The following is a 21,320-nucleotide window of genomic DNA, read 5'->3' on the forward strand; positions in this document are numbered from 1 at the left end:
TTGACGGCAGCCAAGAAGTTATTTAGACTTTCTCAAACAAAGCTGCATGGATAACTACCAAAGACAAATGATATACGTAATTATAATGCACCTTTGGAAAAATATATTTCTTCACAATGAAATACTTCTGTGCAACAAATTCCATTCACTCACCAAACTGTCTACTTTAATCATAAACCGCTACATATATATCTTCATAATTACAGTACAAAATATTTCAAAAAGTTACGTACACAACAAACCCTACAACAACCATATTTCCTTTAATATCACTGTACACGACATCACACCTTTCCTAACTGTTAAGTGAACATAACAAAAAAGGTCTATGATGATGCATACAACTACTATAACTTCAAACGTTTTTCTTTATGCTCAATACACATAACAACACACAACCTCCACCCACCGACAGCACTTAAACATTGCCAGCTATTGTCAAGTGGGCTATTGCATCTTTGATGCTCTCGTTCCTCAAATAGAATTGTGTATGATTTTTAGCCTAGCTTGTTCTTATTTTTGAACAATATCTATTGTTGTTCCATGCTTACTCTAAGACATTCAATAGATCATCATGAGTATCTCATCATGGAGTTTACAACTTGCAAAAAAATTTGCTACTTCAAATGCCATGAGGTATGTAGTTCAATAAATATTATATATAGGTATTATATTGTTGTATTCAGTATTTTTTTTTTTTTATTTCACCAAATGAAGATTAAAGGACAAATTCAAGGGTGGTGGGGAGACCAATTCATGAGCTGTGCTCGTACAAAACAATTGGCCACCTTAACAAGAAAAAGAAAAAAGAACAAACACAGACGAAACAGGACGAACAAGCATATTAAGCAAGAAAAAACAAGATATACCAAGGTGATGAATAGCTTAAAGTCGTAAATAAAAAAAAGTGGTTTTGAAAATAAATTTAAAAAGCTTAAAATATCCTGAAGAATCTCTCCTTTACTCTCAGAATAAAAAAATAAAAAATTTAAGATAAAAGTAAGGCATAGTATTAAGCTCTTATCTAAACCAACGAAACATTCCTTTATAGCCGATGTATGAAAAAAGTGTCTCTGGCCAAATTCATGCCCTCCTCTCGCTATCATGTGGGTATCCCGCAGTAGATCTACAATTTATAAAACTATATGTCAAAACTTAGATTACAAATTAGGCATCTCAAGTAAGAAAATGAAATTGTCTTCTTTCATAAATTAGTTTGAGAACCTTAGGTCACATGGAACTAATGTAATGGTTCACATGTAAAATGTGTGTATGAGATGTGCAACCAAAGGAGGTCAGCATATTTGTAAACAAATAGGCTCCGAAACGGTGCATCGCGGCAGGTATGCATTGTGCTCGATAGTTGCTGGTGGACATGCAATTGTGCAAGAAATGTTTGTTTTTTCGGTTAGATGAAAAAATGTAAGCTGTATTCGATAAAACATATACCCCCTACCACCAGTTTTGAGTCGTTTTTTAGTCGAAAATTTGATTTGCGCATGCGTCAGGTCAAACTTTCCCGACATTTTTGTTTCTGTCGTGAGCTGCCTAGAAAAGTTCTTTATGTTGTTTTCGCGACTGTCAGTAAACATTGAGCAAGCTGAGATAGTTGTGGCATATCGGCCACTTACCTGTGCTATTATTTGAAGGTGTTCTGTATTAGTGTTTTATATTTTAACGGCTAAGATTGACAGACCTGGTGTACCTAGGCCTAGACACATACGTAATGTAGACTTCTCTTCGGGCGACACCGTTGGACCTGGTGTAGGCCTAGACACATCTGATATACTATACCGTTACGTAAAGTAGGTTTCTTGGCCTACCACCTGCCTACCGTTAAGCAATAAAAATCAACATTTGTGGAATTATTTTTCAAGAAATGATGGTTAAAAATTCTGGACACATAAATATGCAGCATGTGATGGACGGACGAACCTGCATCTGATAATCGGACCTGGGGTGGGGAAAATTAAGACTTTCTCTGATTGGTTGAAAGATATCACCTTATTCTTATCATTTGACTATTACATCAATTTGGGGAGTTTCTATTGGTCAGATAATATAACAACTTTGGGGGTAGAACTTAACTTATATTAAGTAACAAGCTGTCTCTCAATTTAGCTTATTTTATAAATCAAATGACCACTTGGGCTTGTCGTAACGAATTGGATATTGTCCTGTCAAAGACATTATATACAATAATTAAGGAGACATTCAACAGGTATCTAATGGGTTAGTGAGGTAAAAGTTCAGTCCAGTGGTATAGTTGAATTGGCCTATATAGTGTTGGTTATCTTAACACTATATAACATCCCTTTCAATAACTTTATAGTTCCTTTGTGACCTTAGGTCACATGGAACTTATGTAATGGTTCACATATAAAATGTGTGTATAAGATGTGCAACAAAAAGAGGTCAGCATATTTGTAAACAAGGCTCCGAAACGGTGCATCGCGGCAGGTATGCATTATGCTCGATAGTTGCTGGTGGACATGCAATTGTGCAAGAAATGTTTGTTTTTTCGGTTAGATGAAAAATTTAAGCTGTAGGCCATAAAACATATACCCCCTGTCACCAGTTTTGAGTCGTATTTTAGTCGAAAATTTGATTTGTGCATGCGTCGGGTCAAACTTTCCCGACATTTTGTTTCTGTCGCGAGCTGTATAGAAAAGTTCTTTATGTTGTTTTCGCGACTGTCATTAAATATTGAACAAGCTGAGATAGTTGTGGCATATCGGCCACTTACCTGTGCTATTATTTGAAGGTGTTCTGTGTGTTCTATTAGTGTTTTAGTATACTTTAACGGCTAAAATTGACGGACCTAGTGTACCTTGGCCTAGACACATACGTAATGTAGGCTTCTCTTCGGGCGACACCGTCGGACCTGGTGTAGGCCTAGACACATCTGATATACTATACAGTTACGTATAAAGTAAGTTTCTTGGCCTACCACCAGCCTACCGTCAAGCAATAAAAATCAACATTTTTGGAATTATTTTCCAAGAAATGATGGTTAAAAATTCTGGACATATGCAGCATGTGATGGATGGATGAACCTAAGGGTTAGCGGGGGCAGCATGTGATGGACGGACGAACCTAAGGGTTGGCGGGGGGACGGGAGTTCATCAAATGATGTTTGGGAAAATAATGGTCAGAAAATACAGCATCTGATGGACAGTCCCGGGTGGAGCAGAACCTTAAAATTATGGACACACAAATTTACAGCATAGCTTCATCAAATGATGTTTGGGAAAGTAATGGTTAGAAAACATAGCATCTGATGGACAGTCCCGGGTGGGGGAGAACCTTAGAATTATTATGGACACATAAATTTACAGCATGTGATGGACTGACCGTCTATACACATATACAGCATGTGATGGAGGCATGTATCTGATGGACAGTCCCGGGTGGGAGAGAACCTTAAAATTATGGACACATAAATTTACAGCATAGCTTAATCAAATGATGTTTGGGAAAAAAATGGTTAGAAAATACAGCATCTGATGGACAGTCCCGGGTGGGGGAGAACCTTAAAATTATGGACACATAAATTTACTGCATGTGATGGACTGACCGTCTATACACATATACAGCATGTGATGGAGGCATGTGATAGAAGGACGAACGTATGCCTTTCTTCAAATGTTATCACACATAAAAACGGCCGACATGATATTTTCCGTTGCTAGTATTGACACTTGTGAATTATAATATTTCATAGGAATTATTTCAAATTTGTTAAAAAACTGATTCTGATTGAGATTTCGACACTTAAACAAACATATCTCAGCCTAATCGAACGACCGCATTGTGCGAGATGCGAAGTACAAAAACTAATCTCATTAGAGAGTGCGCACTTTATTGACTGTAAAGTATACATAAAAGCGAGAGTATTCCAGTGGATGCGATCTACAACCTCTGAATTTGCCTAGTAACGATTAATTCGTCGAGAAAATGGTAATATTTTATGAGAAACAGTCTGTATTTCTAATTTTTTTAATTCTTTTGCGTAAAACTAAAATTCATGCCAATATTTTTCCCTGAATTATAATAATTGGAGTAATGCAAATGCATGTTTTCTAAAAAAAAAAGTCAGTTTTTAGTGAAATTTTGCCGGGAATGGGGCTTTAAAGTGAGACAAAAAAATTTTTCTTGAGTGCCTTCTTGAAAGAATAGACGGACGAGCAACTTTTTATTTCACAGCTGATGTTATTAAAGAAAATATGCCCCTGACGTCTGATTGTATTTCGTGCCAAGTCTGTTTTAAAGTCGTGGGGTCTAATTTGATTCGAGATTCGTGTTGAGTAATCATGAATCGCATTAACTTGATGAAAATAATTAAAAAATGTGTCTGGTGGTAGAAGATTATGGTTGAATTTGTACATAAATATACCAAGTTGAAGTTTTTGTATGTCATAAACGGTGAGAGTATTAAATGAGGCAAAGAGAGGTTGTGAGTGGGCCAGGAATTGAGCATTTGTACATAAGCGAATGCCAGAGTATTTGGATACAATATTACTCACATGTATCATCAAGGGGTTCTTACCAACCAATACATTATTCTCACTTTATAACAGTCTAGTACTACCCCATATTCATTATTGTAATATTATATGGGGAGATAAGAATAATTGCAATCTCCCACTGATCCTTTAGAAATTATACAAATTTGCAAATTATTTAAAAGCGGCACTAGCAGTGGTTTTGATAACATAAAACCAAATGTTATCAAAGTAGTAGTATGTAACTGTATTGCATCCCCATTAGAACATATTATTAATTTCCTAACTACCGGCGTTGTCCCAACCAAGCTCAAAATTGCCAAAATCATCCCAGTCCATAAAAAAGATGACCAGCATATAATTTCAAATTATCGGCCCATCTCTGTGCTTCCTGCGTTTTCAAAACTTTTTGAGAAAATTGTTCATAATAGATTATATAGTTATATTTCTAAATTTGACTTTTTGCACATGATGATACCAATCTTCTGCCATCGCATACAAATTTTCAACACCTTATTCGTATCGTAAATTGTGAACTGACTCGTATATCTAATTGGCTGAAAGCAAATAAATTATCCCTTAATATAGACAAGACCAAATACATGATATTTAAAAACAGGTTTAGTAGCCTAATCGTATATATCAAGACCAAATAGTTACCATAGACAAAATTCCAATTTCAAAAGTATCACACCTCAAGTTTCATGGCATTACGCTTGATGAATCCTTAGCATGGAATACTCACACGATACATGTGAGTAATATTGTATCCAAATACTCTGGCATTTTATTTAGACTCAAGGGGTTCTTACCAACCAATACATTATTCTCACTTTATAACAGTCTAGTACTACCCCATATTCATTATTGTAATAATGGGGAGATAAGAATAATTGCAATCTCCCACTGATTCTTTAGAAATTATACAAATTTGCAAATCATTTAAAAGCGGCACTAGCAGTGGTTTTGATAACATAAAACCAAATGTTATCAAAGTAGTAGTATGTAACTGTATTGCATCCCTATTAGAATATATTATTAATTTATCACTAACTACCGGCGTTGTCCCAACCAAGCTCAAAATTGATTTGTGCAAAAAGTCAAATTTAGAAATATAACTATATAATCTATTATGAACAATTTTCTCAAAAATTTTTGAAAAAGCAGGAAGCACAGAGATGGGCCGATAATTTGAAATTATATGCTGGTCGTCTTTTTTATGGACTGGGATGATTTTGGCAATTTTGAGCTTGGTTGGGACAACGCCGGTAGTTAGTGATAAATTAATAATATGTTCTAATGGGGATGCAATACAGTTACATACTACTACTTTGATAACATTTGGTTTAATGTTATCAAAACCACTGCTAGTGCCGCTTTTAAATGACCTGCAAATTTGTATAATTTCTAAAGAATCAGTGGGAGAAAAAAAAGAAAGAATTTGGAGGACGATTAATATTCAAAAGGAACTGTTTAAAATCGAGGTTATTCTTTGGAATGTTATTTGCAAGTTTAGGACCAATATTTGCAAAGTATTGATTGAAAGATTTTGCAATATGTTCAGTATCAGACATTTGATGATTATTACAATCATAGAAAACTGAAGGCGAGTTTGGTTTATTATTACGTCCTAAAATGTCATTCAAAATATTCCAAGAGAGCTTACTGTTGTACTTGCAGCTCTCTAGTTTATTTGTATAGTAATTCTTTTTGGAAATTCTGATAAGGGTGGTTAATTTATTGCGGTATACATTAAGTTTAATTTTGTTTGATAAGGATGGATTAGCTACGTACCTCCTATAAAGGTTCTCTTTACATTTAATTGATTTGACAATGGCAGAGGTAATCCATGGCTTACGTGGAATATTACGACGATTTTGTGATTTAGAAGGGTTACATGCACGCACCTTAGAGGGGAAATGAATATTGTAGAGACTTAAAAGATGATTGTAAAAGGTCTCATAAGCTAATTCAGCGGATTCAGTGTTGAAAGCAAAACTCCAGTCAGATCAACTGAGCTTAGGTGACTTAAAATTGGCAATAGCTTCTTGATCGAATGACCGTGTAGGGCGTGTGTAGGATTTCTTGAATCCAAGTGGCATAGATTTTGTAATTTGAAAAAATGGAAAGTGGTCATTTAAGCCAGACACACACACCCCAGATTTTATTTTGTGTGATAAAACATTATTGTTAAGATGTTATCAATCAGGGTAGCAGACACGTGAGTAACCCTAGTAGGTCTGTTTATTAGAGGATGTTGTATTCCTTTGGGTTCTATTGTTTATTGTGTATCTCTTTCTTGTCTGCAGTTTTTAATGTTTAAAACAATGTAATTAAAATGTGGAATTAAATATCTTCATCACGTCTTGATCAAATGTAATAATTAATTTTGATTTTCAGGTTGTCTTGCTCTATGACTACTGTAAGAGTATTAACAATATCGATGAACAACTTACATATTTTTTTTTTCATTTTTAACATTTAACTGATCATCATGAAGTGTACATGTTTTAAAAACATTTACTATTTCAGAAAACACTATACTACTTGGTACTATACTTGGTGTTATTTTTTTGTTGTTTGTCAATTGATGCTTTTTTTATCAGTTTTGCTGAGCATCTTTATTTAATTGACCCTCAATGTGTGGTTTGATTTTTTGTAACACATTTTTTTTTTAAGTTTTTTTACTTCTCACATTATTTACCTACCTGTTTTACTCATGTGAGATCTTAATATGCTTCCACCTAAATCTTTTGAAAATTAATAAAAAAGATTTTTAATTCGTCTTTTATTTTCTAGAATGCTATAGAAAACATAATATTTTTTCTTTATTCTAGATATCTTGAATGATGGGAATGCTTGTTACATACAAGTTGCAAAGGTGTACACTACTTTAAATAAGAAACATACAGAACAATGATCCTTAATCAATGAAAGAAGCGTGCGAGAATCAAACATACAATAATGTACATTGTGTGTGTGCTATTTTGTATTCCAGTATAACACTGAAAATATTTTTGAAGTTTACTCTATATAAAAATTAATAATGCAAATCTATAATTTTTGACTACATAATGGTAATTTTTTTGTAGGATAATTTAAAATTCTAATTATTTAATTGATTTTCATTTAATTTGTGAGTAAATTTCAATGAATAAGCTAAGCTACTTATGTTTAATTCAATAAATATGTTTATTTTAATTGCAAATCTAAGTTTAATAGGCTATGTAATTGTACCTTTACTATTTTGTTTGCAAATTAAAAGGGAAAAAAAACAGTATTTCTGTTTATGTAATCATTTCTGTTTGACATGTTGATACCTGTTAAAACTCATTAAAATACCTGTTAAAAACCTGACAATTGTCACTGCAGTGTAGAATATAGAAAATAAAACACATTGCACAAGTGTGATACATTAAATAAAATATACTGAACTAACATATACATAATTTTATGATTAAGAGTAGTTTTATTAATGACTTTTGCCCTTAAAACAATTGCAGCTGTGTACTACACTAATTAAATAGGTCTAGGCCTAGATAGCTATAGACGTATGTTGATGTGTGTACGCGCAAATATTGTCAATTGACCATAGACGCAGTTTCCATGGACCTGGCCTAGCAACGGCTACCACCGCGGTTACAGTGGCTATTGACAAAACCGCTGTATTCGTGCGGCTTAGAAAATTACTGATTACCTAAATAAAACTAAAAACGACATTTTTTAAACGTATTTCAAATTATCAGTAATTGAATCATAAAAATATCGAAAAGATAATTATAAAATAGTTGACCGTAGATTTACCGTAAATCGTTTTTTTTTTACGGCAACGTGAGCAAGGACTTTAACTTTTACCAGGATAGGAAGCTGGCTGGTTTAAGCCGTCTAACTTGAATTAGCCTTATGTGTGGTATTGTTATGCTGAGCCAAATAAGCACAATCTGCACATGCTCAGAAAAAAAAAAAACTTTCCTTTGCCACACTGCTGCACACTGCGTATCGTCTAGGCCTGCCAAGGATTACGGTACGGTAAAACAAAGAAAAGGCGTATTAAAATCAAAAATTGGCGTTTAGGTCTTTTTTCTGCATTTTTATAAGCGGTTAGACATGGCCTAGGATAGCCTATGTGATGTTCATTGTAATACTACAAAACAAAATCACATCAATTTAAAATAAAATTTGTGAACTTACTTGCCATATATCTTAACTAGCACGTGATTTTATTGGTAGATTAGTTTGTTTTTAAGTGTGTAAGTATGATTGATTTGCATGCCAAGTGAAATTAGTACCCTTATTTTGCTTTGTTTTATCGTACCGTAATTCTCGGCTAGGCCTTGCTGTACACCAAGCCAATTTAGAATTACATTTTAACGAAATATAATTGTGTTTTAGAATTTCCTTAACATAATAAAGGCTAATATGTAATGTTTTGTCATAGTGTTTCATGTGCCGTCATGTAAAATTTGCTCGCCGATTATGCGACAACAATAACAAACAGTGACGTCACCGAAAGGCTTCGTTCTAACAAAAACAAGGAAATGCGCTGTAAGAGCTTTTCTTCTGCTTTGAAACAGTGGTGACCCCAACATGCCTTTAAATGGCCACTCTTCCTAGGGTGGATCTGGTCCAAGATGGGGAAGGCTCATGGTTGTTTGCTCACAGAAGGATATATTTGACAGAATATGGAAACTAATATTCAATCTCAATCAATCAGAAATGTATAAGGCGAAACTATTTCTCATCCACACGGAGATTCTGGTGGCAATGTCAGAACATTGAATTATTTACACATCATCTCATCAAGACATTCACCTCATCAGTTCATTCATTTCAGCAAAAGACAAAGAAAATCTAAAGATTGCAAAATATGACTCTCAAATCAAAGCAACAGCATACAAATCACGTATTCGTCCAAAATTTGAATATGGATGCTCAGTTTGGGATCCAAATTAAGTTTGTCTAATAAACAAATTGAACGGCGGTGTAAATGAGAGCCGCAAGACAATATCCGATTACAGCAAAATGTCAAGTGTCAACGCTTTATAGCTATCAAACAGTGTAGAGAGAAAATAAAGATTACTGTTATTTCATCGAACAATCAATAATGATAGCCATAGTCATTCCACCATACAGTATGTTACTATATTATCCAGAAAACAAAGAAATGTTCATTGACATAAATATGTATTTTGATGTTGCACATAAAATTATAATCAAAGTTATTTTGCGTAAAACAATTGATTGAAATAACCTTCTATCTGAGGTTGTCCAATCTAAGACTAGCTCATGACAAGTTCCTTAAAAATTAAAATGAATAAGCATCTCAGAATGAAATAAATACCAAAACAAATTTGAGCACGTGTTTCACAAAATATTCTAGTAATGCTCAATTACCCATTTTGAGATTCCGAGATATTTTGTACCATGTTTGGTTTTATTTGTTCATAATAGTTTTATAATATTTGTATTGATCATCTCCAACAGGTTAATGCATTAAGGGAAAAGATGTCAGACAACATGGCAGAAGTACAGAAGTCTCTAGGAAGGGAATGTATACGCCAGGCTTCTGTATGCTTTTCATGCAATTTTCATGCAATTTTTGTGAATAATGTTTTCATTAGACCCTGTCTTTCCCGGTAGGGTTCAAGAAAAAAGCTTAATTTGGAAGTGGGGGAAAAGCCTAAGGATGAATCCCCCTGTGGATTTTGTGATTATTTTGATGGTTTTATGCAAAGTGAGAGGTTATTTCTATAACAAATGATTTGACCAAACCCTCCATGGTTTTGGGCTGCTCTTTTGTCAATATCCACTGTTATTCTTCACATAGAAATTTATGTTGAGCTATCTTATGCTGTCCCACAAGCCTTGTAATTTCTGTGTTTTAAAATATAACAGGTATTGCAATCTAATTTACTGAAAATCTAATTGATTATTCTCCATTATGTTTGGATGTTTACGTCATTACAATACTAATAGTTATTTCTAAATCATCTGCTGTAGCAGAGAACAAACAGTCCACAACCAATTATGTAATAATTATTATTTATTGTAGATTCTGCAGGATAGATTAGCCAGGAGACAAGCACTTGCTGTCCAGTACAAAAGCATTACCGAGAAAGAAGAGCAAGAAATGCAGAACAGAATTGAGCATCAATATTCTGTGTTGTCTAAGTTATGTGAAGATAGTCACCTAACGGAAATCCAGATGAAAAGGTAAATAATAGTCAATAATAATAATAATAGTACAAAAACAAAATGGAGTACGAATTGGGAAAAGGGGTTCTTTTTTCTAGATTAAATTTGGAGCATTTTTAGAAGGCCATAACTTTGTAAATAGTAACAGGAAATATCAAATTCCCCTAGATCCTATGAACAAATGAATAGGCAGCACTTTTTTGGACTAACGATGGATTTTATTTACAAGCTTCATCAGATGAGTGAGGTGGTTTATAAGACACGGTAATCTTCATGGACACCAAATTTATCTAATCGCTCTCGAATTGATCTAATATTAGTGTTATCGATAACCAGTTACCAGCAATCATAACACTTTTGAACTTTATTTTGTTTGTCATCACATTTTATTTCACCTATCTACAACGCGTATATTTCTAAAATTTATCAAAACGGAATATGATCACTTGAATAACCTCATGCAGTTTCTCAACACCAACAATGTTACTGTTCATTTCGGTTAAATTTTGCGTCAGGTCCGGATATAATTTCTGCTAAAATTATTAAAACCAATTGCTAGCTTCATTGCCTGTCATTTGTAGAAACATTTTCATATGTATATTTACTGACACTGTTCCCTTACACTGGAAGTGTGTAAACACCGTACCCGTTTACAAGGATGATGTCTAAATCTAGACCTGTTTTTGTCATCCGTTGAATTGTAAGATTCTGGATTCACAATGTAAGTTCATTTGTTAATGAGCATTGCCTTCTTGATCCTAACCAATACGGGTTCGTTAAATGTAAAACCATTTGACTCAACTTAATTTTAAATGGGATAAACTGCTTGACAAAAGTGGCTCTGCTGTTTTGTCGACACTCTATTTTAAAGGTTTTTACAAATGAATAATAAAACATACTGAACTGTACTGAAGACTGGCTAAGCTGCTGCAGCCCTGCTTCAAAAGTTCCGGTCGGATTGGTAGAGGTAGAGGGTGTTCCTATAGGAGACTTAGCAACAATAGAATCCCCACTGGCTTGGCAACCGAGGCGCCACCAACAAAACTCGACACGAATGACGGTAGATGTGACCGAGAACCTTCGGGATCTGAGAGATAGGTGGGAACGCGTACGCCTAAAACCCGTCCCACGAAATCGATAGAGCATCTATCGCACAAGTTAGAAAATCCCAATAACGGATGCAATACACCGGTATTTGTGCATTGGTTCTCCAGGCAAATAGGTCCAGATGAGGCTGCCCGAAGTGGTCGAATATCTGACATGCGATGACTGGTTTGAGGTACCACTCCGTTGGCCGCAACATTCAAGTGACCCAATAAATGAGCTGATGAGAGAGAACGATCTCACCTTAACGGAAGCTTCCACGTGTAGCAACAAAGAATTGGAAAATGCGTTCACCCCTGACGGTTGATGTACGACACAAGTGTTGTACTGTCTGACTGGACAAGTGGTTGGAGAGCATGGATCGAGCGATGAACTGCCAAAAATTCATCGCTTGAGCACTACTGCAGTGGATTTTTGCGCTTTATAAATCTTATTATTATTATTTATTGAGAGGTTGATATGCGACCGTGCTTCGTTGACCGACCCAAATGCCGGAAACGCTGTCCAAGTTGGTGCAACCGCCCAACGGCGGTTTTAATATAGACAATAAGTAGTGAGCCCTCTGTTGGTCACTATTATACATTTTAGATATTCTCGTAGTTGGGGGCGCTAACGCGGAAGCGATATTTTCATTATTCTCCATATATGGGTTTTTGAATGACCAACCAACAGCTTTAAAATTAAAAAAATAATGAATATTCATGATATTATCGAAGAAGACATGTTAAACAGTTCCGTAGTATAACATAGGTACTATGACATGGCTCCTGATTTTACGTGTGAGTATTTGAATTTATTCCATGTTTTTCACCCAAAACTTAAGAAAATCTGGCATGTCAAGTTTACATGGCTATAAATAATTTTTGCAAATTTTTGAAACATTGTAACTTGCTCCATGTTATTACTATTTGACTTCTGCATTATCCTCTACAAAATCTCTCTGACAACTGTTGCGGTAAAAATTTTATTTAAGTTTAAAAATGACCATGTTCGGCCTTTAAAATACACGTGTTTACCCTAGGCAGGCCTAGCATGTCTACATTTTAGACGTAATGGCGTAATAAATAACGCAGACAAGATAACTAATATGTTTTTAAAATATAATTCAAATGTTTCTAGCAGTCTTCCATAGGCAAAACTAGGTATAGGCTCCCTAAAAATAGCCTACGCTACGGGAGGGTAGACTGCCGCCTGGGCTTATGTGGAAGTAAACAATGTTTGGCCCGGAGGGTATTTAAATTTTAAGTATACGCGGTATGCTCTCACGTGAAATAGGCCTACGCTAGGCATAGTCTATTCGCTATAGACATATTTTTAGGATTATTCAGACCCCAAGTTCTATAAAAACATATATCTTGTAATTTTAAAATGTCCAAAAATATTTGATTATTATTATTATTATTATTATTATTATTATTATTATTATTATTATTATTATTATTATTATTATACTTATAATGGTCACATTATTAAGAAGACACAACAATAATTGTTACTTAACCAATATCCTGAGGCGCGTGGAACGGAGAGAGTAGAGAAAACAGTAGAACTTATACATACTGTTTGTGGTGCTGAACTAATAATAATAATTCAAATAATAAAACATTAAATAGTTAAACCGTTATTAAATTTTTAATTATTGGTCATGTTGTAACTTCAGCCGTTGTCTTTCAAACCATTTAAATTATCGTAGCAAAAAGTATAAAAACTAACTTGTGTTTTTAATGAAAGTTAATCACTTGTAAATTATAAATGCTTGAAAATGTGTAGTTCAATGGTTTGATTGAATGTGTGTGGAATGGGAATTGAATATATGGCGTAGACCTATGTTTAAGAAAAAAATACAATCGCATGTTCTTAAATACAGTATATAAAATATTGTATTTTCATTGATATCCGTTTTCGTTATATTGTTGGGAGACCTTTAGCAAGCGCCAGTCTTCCTAAGCATTAACTTGGTTGTCCATTTTTAAATTTTGGCCCCTTTTTTCAATGTATGGTGTTTATTTTTTTTAATATTAATAATAATAATAATAATAATAATAATAATAATAATAATAATAATAATAATAATAATAATAATAATAATAATAATAATAATAATAATAATAATAAAACTGTTATGCCATTTGTACTACATCGAAACCAAGGGAAAAGTGAACGCACAATATAATTAACACTTAAAATATTTTACTTTCCATTGCCTAGAATGAATTATATTGTTATGTATTGCCTAATTAAAATATATTTATATTTATCTTTTCAGCTTATTTAATTGTTACGACGCAGGATGAAAATCAGATACTATGGTGAGATATGTTTTACATCTATCCGGTTTTAATCGATATGCAAGCTACATGGAAACAGATGAACTCGTCATTTTGTCTCTGCATCCCTGCTGTTACAGACAGTTTTGTTTAGCATTCTTGTTTGTATTTTTGAAGAGACCTGGGACTTTCAGATGATGGGAAATTTATATTTTATCTGAATCAAATTACTATTGAGAACAGATTGTTTAAAACCCCGTACCCTTTTTATGAAAATAAATTTACACACTAATTACTGCACATATTAACACAAAGCGCAATAACATATTTTGTTGTGCAGTACTATAATATAGTGTGAATATATTGGATTTTCTACTTATAAAGTGCAATAGCAATTTGTACAAAAATAACTGTCAGTATTAACCTGATTGCATACCTTTAATTTGGATTCCTGATGATGACATAATTAATATCAAAGTATTGAATCCCTAAACTTTGAGTAAGTATTATTTTATCTGCTGTCATCAGTGGACCTTTCGGTTTAATTTGGATTCTTGTATTTTTTAAAGGTTTATTTTGTTCATTAAAAATATAACATGTAGAACATAATGTTTGTGTCTATTTGTAAACTGAGGTGTAAGAAGAATGATGTTTGTAAATGATACTGGCTATTTTCACAGATGAATATTGGATCATTGTTTACATTTATTTATATTTTAAATTTTCTTTATTTTAGAGCCATCCTAATTATTGCCATCAACATATAAAATATTATTCAATGCAGGCCTGTATTTATCATATATTAGCTAAATAAAAATAATATATATATATTATACAATTATACTTTTAACATTTAACAATATTAATGCAGCAAAGCCTATCCAAAACCCCAATAAAATCTAGGCCTCAATCTAGGCCTAGCGCATGTATAAACAACGCGTAAAATTGCGCGTATGAGCCCGTGGAGTTGTCAAGAACGCCTAGTAAAGCCAAAATATTTGCTGTTTTCAATCGAAATTTTTTTTTAAATTGGAAGAAGTTGTCAGGCCAATATTTCACAGAATACAAGAACAGACACTGATTTTTCATTGGCGACCAACGCTAACATCCAGAAAAATTGCACAATCTTGTAAAACGACGATAATTACGACCATGTTTAGCGATATTAACATTTACGGAGTTAGGTCTTTGTTTGTTTACATTTTTACTGTAGACCGGCCTTACTTTTCTTGTTAAAATTCATGATTTTTATATAAATTCATGCGTTGCAAAAATTTTCACGATCCCAATCGCGACATGAGTGTGTTCGTTCGAGGCTTGCGGTGCGTAAATATATGAAAGGCGCGTTGAAAACACTTATTGTCCCAATATGGTGCGTATGAAACCGCCGTGGCCCCACCCTATTTTTGGTCGGATGCAGATGTCTAGAACCGCCATGGGGAAGACCTTCTCTTGCATTAACCTGTTGTCGTCTAGCCACCAGCGAAGGTGCTCAGAAATTAATTGCGTTTAATGGAATCACTTTAAGAAGATCGTCCGAAATCGGCCTTAAGTGGCCTCATGCGGTGGTGACATTGTACCAGATCGACGAAATTTGCTAAATAACCGACGAAACTAGTGCAAGGCAAAGTTTTAGGATTTATAATATCTTAAAATGCATTATTTAGGATTTGCCTTGCCCAGAACAAAACTTAACTACACTCATTGAGACTCAAAATTTAGTTTGTGTGTGATCAGTACACTTTCTGTCCATGAAGGAAATACTCGTCATAGATTGAGTTTCTTTTCACAACCTTGATCGTAAAATTCTAGTGCATGTGTAGAAACTACATAATTTTGGACATTCCGGTTTAGGGTTGCAAAAAGTTGAGATCATTACAAATGGGCTAAATGTGTCGGCGAAGACCAGTCTGTCGTCAAGATACATGAAGATGTGCGAACGCCTTGTTCGCTACCAGATCTATATGTGAGCAACAGAAGGTGGCAACAACAGAATACAGTAAAATTCAAAGCACTAGATGAAAATCCAAGCACTTGCATCCAGGCAAATATATATATATTCACTAGTTCATTTATTTAGTGATACGTTCATTCATATATTTTTCCATTTATTTTTATCCATGCTTTCTTTTACTTGCATATTCATTAGTTCATTCATTCGTTCATTATTTTCATTTATTTTTCACTCAATTATTAATTTAATCACTCAGATAAAATCTCAGAAATCCCAGAAAAACAAAATTAGTTTTTGAACATAATTATTCTGAATTTTTTACATTAAGCATAATTATGTGTTTGCATATTTTTCTCTCCATGTGTTTTTTCTGAAAATCTCTTCAACTCACGTAAAACTTAACAGTCGAACCCGTGAAGTGTGGACAAAGAAATGCAGGAGCAACTTATGTTCGTTGGGGTCGAAGTGACTGCAACACAAATACCTCGGACATCGTATACTCTGGTAAGTTACAACTTCATGTACCTGATAAAATTCTAGTACATCTATACCTCTAAGGCGGGTTTACCTGTTCACCAATTTTCAACATTACATGTAACCGGAATTCTGAAAATACAAATTTGTTTGGTATATATAAGACTATATATATATCATTTAATATTATATATAGGCCTATATATATATATATATATATATATATATACATGTATATAAAACAACCACAACATTTATGATGCTAAGGTTGTAATAATTGAATAATAATTTGAAGTAACTGAATAATTTCTTGTAATAATTGAATAATTTATAATGTGTGTAATTATATTTTTTGATATATTATTGTTTAAAATTAATGTTGATTGTATTGTATATTCTCTATTTGTATAATCGAATAATTGCTTGTACAGGTATTTATGTTGTAATTTTATTCTACCCTGCTTCATGGTCAAGAGCTTGTGTGCACCACTTTTGGCGTTATGGCGCTCAGTCGCTGATGCAGCCTCAGCTCCCATTTGTACCAATACATACATAAATAAAATAATATGATTGTATAAATCTAAAAATATATGTAACAAATCACTTTTAGTTAGCAATGGTTGCTTAGGTCTTGCTGAAACTATAGAGAGGCGTTGAAATTTGTTAGGCACCGGTTTATAGATAAAACATAAATAAAGTAATAGTAATGCAAGTAATGATAAACCATCATGAATATTAATATATGAGTGCATTAAAATGGGTATTGTAAGAAAATAGCATACAGTCAAAATAACTAAGGTCAATTTGATAAGTAAAAATTTATATATTTATAAATATATAAAAATGAAAACATTAGTCCATCCATATAATATGTCATTGGTATATTTATAAGGCATAGATTTGTAATGCAAAAGGAATCCAAAATTCCTAATAATTCCATTATTAACAATTATTGAGAGAGCAGCTTAGCTCGGTCGGCTAACCTGGTGGTACCCACGGTATGTTCGCTGAACCGAGGAGATCTCCATGTCCCCGATTCGATTCCAATCGTTGCCTTTCCTTGTGTTTCAGCTGGAGGGATGAAATAAGCCGTTGGTCTCACGTTAAAGAATGAAGTACGCTCTTCGGAAAAGAGTAGAAGATTTTCTTCCTGTGTACCGCCCAATCACCACCAGAAGGACCCCACTGAAAATAAGTCTTCTTCTAGACTTTTGTGGGCTATCCTTGGTGTTTACGCCAAAGAAATAAATCCAATCCAATCCAACACAATCAAATAAGTCGATAATTTTTTTGTTCTGCGGCTTGACAGTCGAATCTGTTGTGAAATTGTCCTGGCTGGATAATCACTACAGTGATCATAGGATCTGTGTTAATATGGGAGCCGATATTGCATCTAGATTGGTTGCATGGTTGTGTGCAGTCAACTGTATTGCTATTATTTTTAGTGTACTAAAAACAAGCCGTTTTTAGGTTGGTTGGTTAAAGATAAGCAATTATGAGTTTATTAGTAAATATTTTGTTGAATATGAATCATTACTTTTCTTTATATAGTATAATAAAGCAGTACGAGTCTGATTTAAGCCGTGTACATGAGAACCATAAAGCAGGTGAGTTTTTTTTTTTAAGTAGAGTATAGGCAGAGCACCTTATTGGCAGTAGGAATAATGAGATCTTCAGTTAGGAACACACAATAGTTTCCACAAGTGTAGACAAGCTGTGGTATGCTAATGTCTTATGTAGTAGATGTGGGCTTTGTAGAATATGCTTTACTTACCCTTAGTTTTATTAATGAGACTTTGCAACTGCTAAGTTTATATTTATGTACTTTTTTTACCCATGTGATGATTCTGTTCATCAGAGGTAAAGCGACAAACAATGCAATTAGCAAGCAAGCTTGAAGAGTTCAGATGTGAAAATATGGTGAAACTAAAGAAAAAGCATCAAAATGAGAAACAGAAATTAAAGGAAAATACAATTAAAGCTAAAGCAAAAGATTTTGTTGAAGTAAGTTTATTCTATATTTGCATTTAATTGTCTAGACATGTATGTAATATCTAAAACTATATCAAAAAACTAAATCATGCAAACTGTTCAGAAATATCAGAAACTTGGCATAGGCCTAATTACAACATTACTAATTTAATACGTACATTAGTTTTATTGTACGTATGATCTGAAACCTAAAATTTTGTCATTTCATATTCTTAATTACAAACTTTCATTATTATCATTTATCTCCCATTACATGTTGACCGATATTTGTATCGTAATATTAACAGGCCCACCATGATTTGCTGGGGCAGCAGAGGAACGAATGTAACGATTACATTGACGAACTTGATTACAGTGAGGCTCAACAGATCAGTGGACTTAGAAAAGTATGGAATATGTGTAAACATAATATACACATACATACATGTGTATCTATACCTACATATATATTCATCTATTAGCTTATATTGTTTGCGCCTGTTCATAAACTAATGTTAGTTTATTGTGGCTTAAAACGCATTGAAACTGTTTTTTTCTGTCAAAGGCGCTATAGAAATACATGACCATTAACCATTGTTTTGCAGTACTTTGCAGCCAATCTAAGTTTGAAAGGCAAATGGAAAAAAACAGAAAAACAGCAAACGGCCATATAATGCAAAACAATTTAAAATTAAAATTAAAACAGAACAGTAGAGAAAATCCGATCAGAATAAACTAAACATCCACTGGAAGGAATCCCAATATCTGCAGACCGATTCGTTTCGGCCTTCCAGGCCTCATCAGTGCAGCTAGGGTACAGACCCAAACGAAACGTTCAACCAGCTTAGGTAGGGCCCAAACTAGTCCCACGATCACTAATGTGTACAGAGCCAAACCAAGGCAATATATATACACAGCCCAGGTTTGAATGCAAATAGTGGAATACAAGCTATGCGGGATGGTTCCAGTAGATACAGAGAGAATATTTTTGTCATTCTTAACGCGTCCTACGAAATTCTTATGGGACAGCACTAGTCCGTGAATTTGTGAACAAGATCGGAGATCTAAAGATGCAATCTCTACCGTGCATCAATGGCGGCGCTGGATCTCAAATAGAGATTTTAACACTAACTGACGAAAATCTTAATTAAAATATCTTAATTAATATCTTAATTAGTTAATTAATTGATATAAACACCATGCACAGCAAAATATATTTCATTTAACATATCGGTTCCACGTATGTCTTGATAATATAAAATAAGTACGATTGCACAAAGTAGAAACATACGTTGCCATTATAGAAAACCAATGGTGTGTGCTGCATAGGCAAATATATATTCAATAAAACAACAGACGAGATAGTTAATTTTCCGTAATTTATTTGAAATAGATGAGCATCTAAAAGACACATTATTATTTATTATTTTTAGCAATTGAAAACAAATTATCTGGAATCTATTAAGGAACAAGAGACCTCATTCTATGAAACTCTTGCTGATCAAGCTCGGTTGACAGATGATAAAGTGAACAAACTGATGAAGAAACATTGGAAAAATGTTGATAACTTTCAAGGTATTAACTGTATTGATAATTCAGTTGGCTTTCATGTAGAATATGTCTGACGTCACCTCGGTGTTTTATAGGTTAAAGTGCATCACTACACCATAGTTGCCCCCCTTCCCTTTTTTTCCATTGTTGTCTACCATATTTCATCGTACATGGGTAATAGATCCTGTACCCTGTATCTCTGTTCATTTTTTTTTTTTTAGTTCCTATGCATGTAATGCAATAGGAACTATTGTAATCACTCTTCACATTTCCTTTTTTTTTGTATTGTGTGTAGTATGTGTGTGCGTAGACATTTATGCAAATGCGCATGCGTCAAAGTAAAGTTTTCCGACATTTTGTTTTACCTCGCGATGGGAAGTTCGATGTGAAATTTCTGCAGAGTTCAGTCAGGGCTCACGCTAACCGATCGGCAAGTCGGCATGGATGGAAATATTTTGGTTTTACGGCAAAAAAAAAATCAACTGCTGTGGCATAGGTATTTTGAAGAAGGCCTAAAATAAAACAAAAAGGTTTTAATACTTGCTGAAATACATCGTTTTTTTCATTTAGATCTCCATTTTTCACTAAATCCATGCGACGTTTTTTTTCTGTTGTATGAGTAGTCATATGAAGGTACTATATTCCCGACAATTGGCTATGCACCAATGTACCCTTTGAATGCAAATTGAAGACAAGTGAAGATATAAAGGCAGCCGACTGTCGGGTACATAACGACTATCTAACTTTCCACAAAAACATTAGGCCTAAGCTAGGCCTAGTTCAGTACAGTAGGAACTGCGATGCGAGGGTGGTAGATCGTTCAGTCATTGATATCGTGTTATCGTCTAATACATTTTAATGTGTGTAAAATTTAAGAATGCACCACGTGGGTCGCTTTCTTTGTTATGCGGTAGTAGTATACGTAGCAGAGTGAAGGCAGCAATCTAAGCCTAGCCTAGGGCCTAGATAGTATACATTCTTGATCATCGTAATGAAAACTTCGGGTGACAGACGATTGGGCCCAACTGGTGTGGACGATCTGACACAAGATAGCTTCAAATAAATTGTAGGCCACTGCCACCACCCCCACTCCTGATATCGTTCCAAACTACTGTAAAATGGAATTACTGTATACCTAGCTAGACTTAGGCCCTATGCCTACGAAATTTTTTAAAGAAATTTGCTAAAAATATTACTGTAATTTGCCTGTCGAATTACATTACTAAAATCACTATTTTGGGCCATAAAGACTCCCCCTGTATTTTTCAACCTCCACACAAATTTGACCTAACATATTTA

General features: G+C 34.0%; 1 protein-coding gene and 1 long non-coding RNA gene across 2 annotated transcripts in view; both read left to right on the forward strand.

The window, feature by feature from the left end:
* The window catches only part of LOC117102146, a 12,435-nt gene extending 4,702 nt beyond the window's left edge, over positions 1–7,733 (forward strand). Inside the window, exon 3 of the long non-coding RNA XR_004444364.1 lies at positions 7,343–7,733. This is a non-coding gene — a long non-coding RNA (uncharacterized LOC117102146). The remainder of the gene's footprint in view (positions 1–7,342) is intronic.
* Positions 7,734–8,408: 675 nt separating this feature from the next.
* Positions 8,409–21,320, forward strand: part of LOC117102152 (centrosomal protein of 112 kDa-like) — an 18,387-nt gene continuing 5,475 nt past the window's right edge. The window contains exons 1-8 of the mRNA XM_033242360.1: positions 8,409–8,415; positions 9,004–9,050; positions 9,990–10,073; positions 10,558–10,718; positions 18,051–18,106; positions 18,358–18,503; positions 18,779–18,877; positions 19,904–20,045. Coding sequence (XP_033098251.1) covers positions 8,409–8,415; positions 9,004–9,050; positions 9,990–10,073; positions 10,558–10,718; positions 18,051–18,106; positions 18,358–18,503; positions 18,779–18,877; positions 19,904–20,045 — 742 coding nt within the window. The remainder of the gene's footprint in view (positions 8,416–9,003; positions 9,051–9,989; positions 10,074–10,557; positions 10,719–18,050; positions 18,107–18,357; positions 18,504–18,778; positions 18,878–19,903; positions 20,046–21,320) is intronic.

Source organism: Anneissia japonica, unplaced genomic scaffold, assembly GCF_011630105.1.
Source record: "Anneissia japonica isolate Jap-2015-1 unplaced genomic scaffold, ASM1163010v1 scaffold287617_len321496_cov130, whole genome shotgun sequence".
In the NCBI taxonomy this organism is placed as follows: Eukaryota; Metazoa; Echinodermata; class Crinoidea; order Comatulida; family Comatulidae; genus Anneissia; species Anneissia japonica.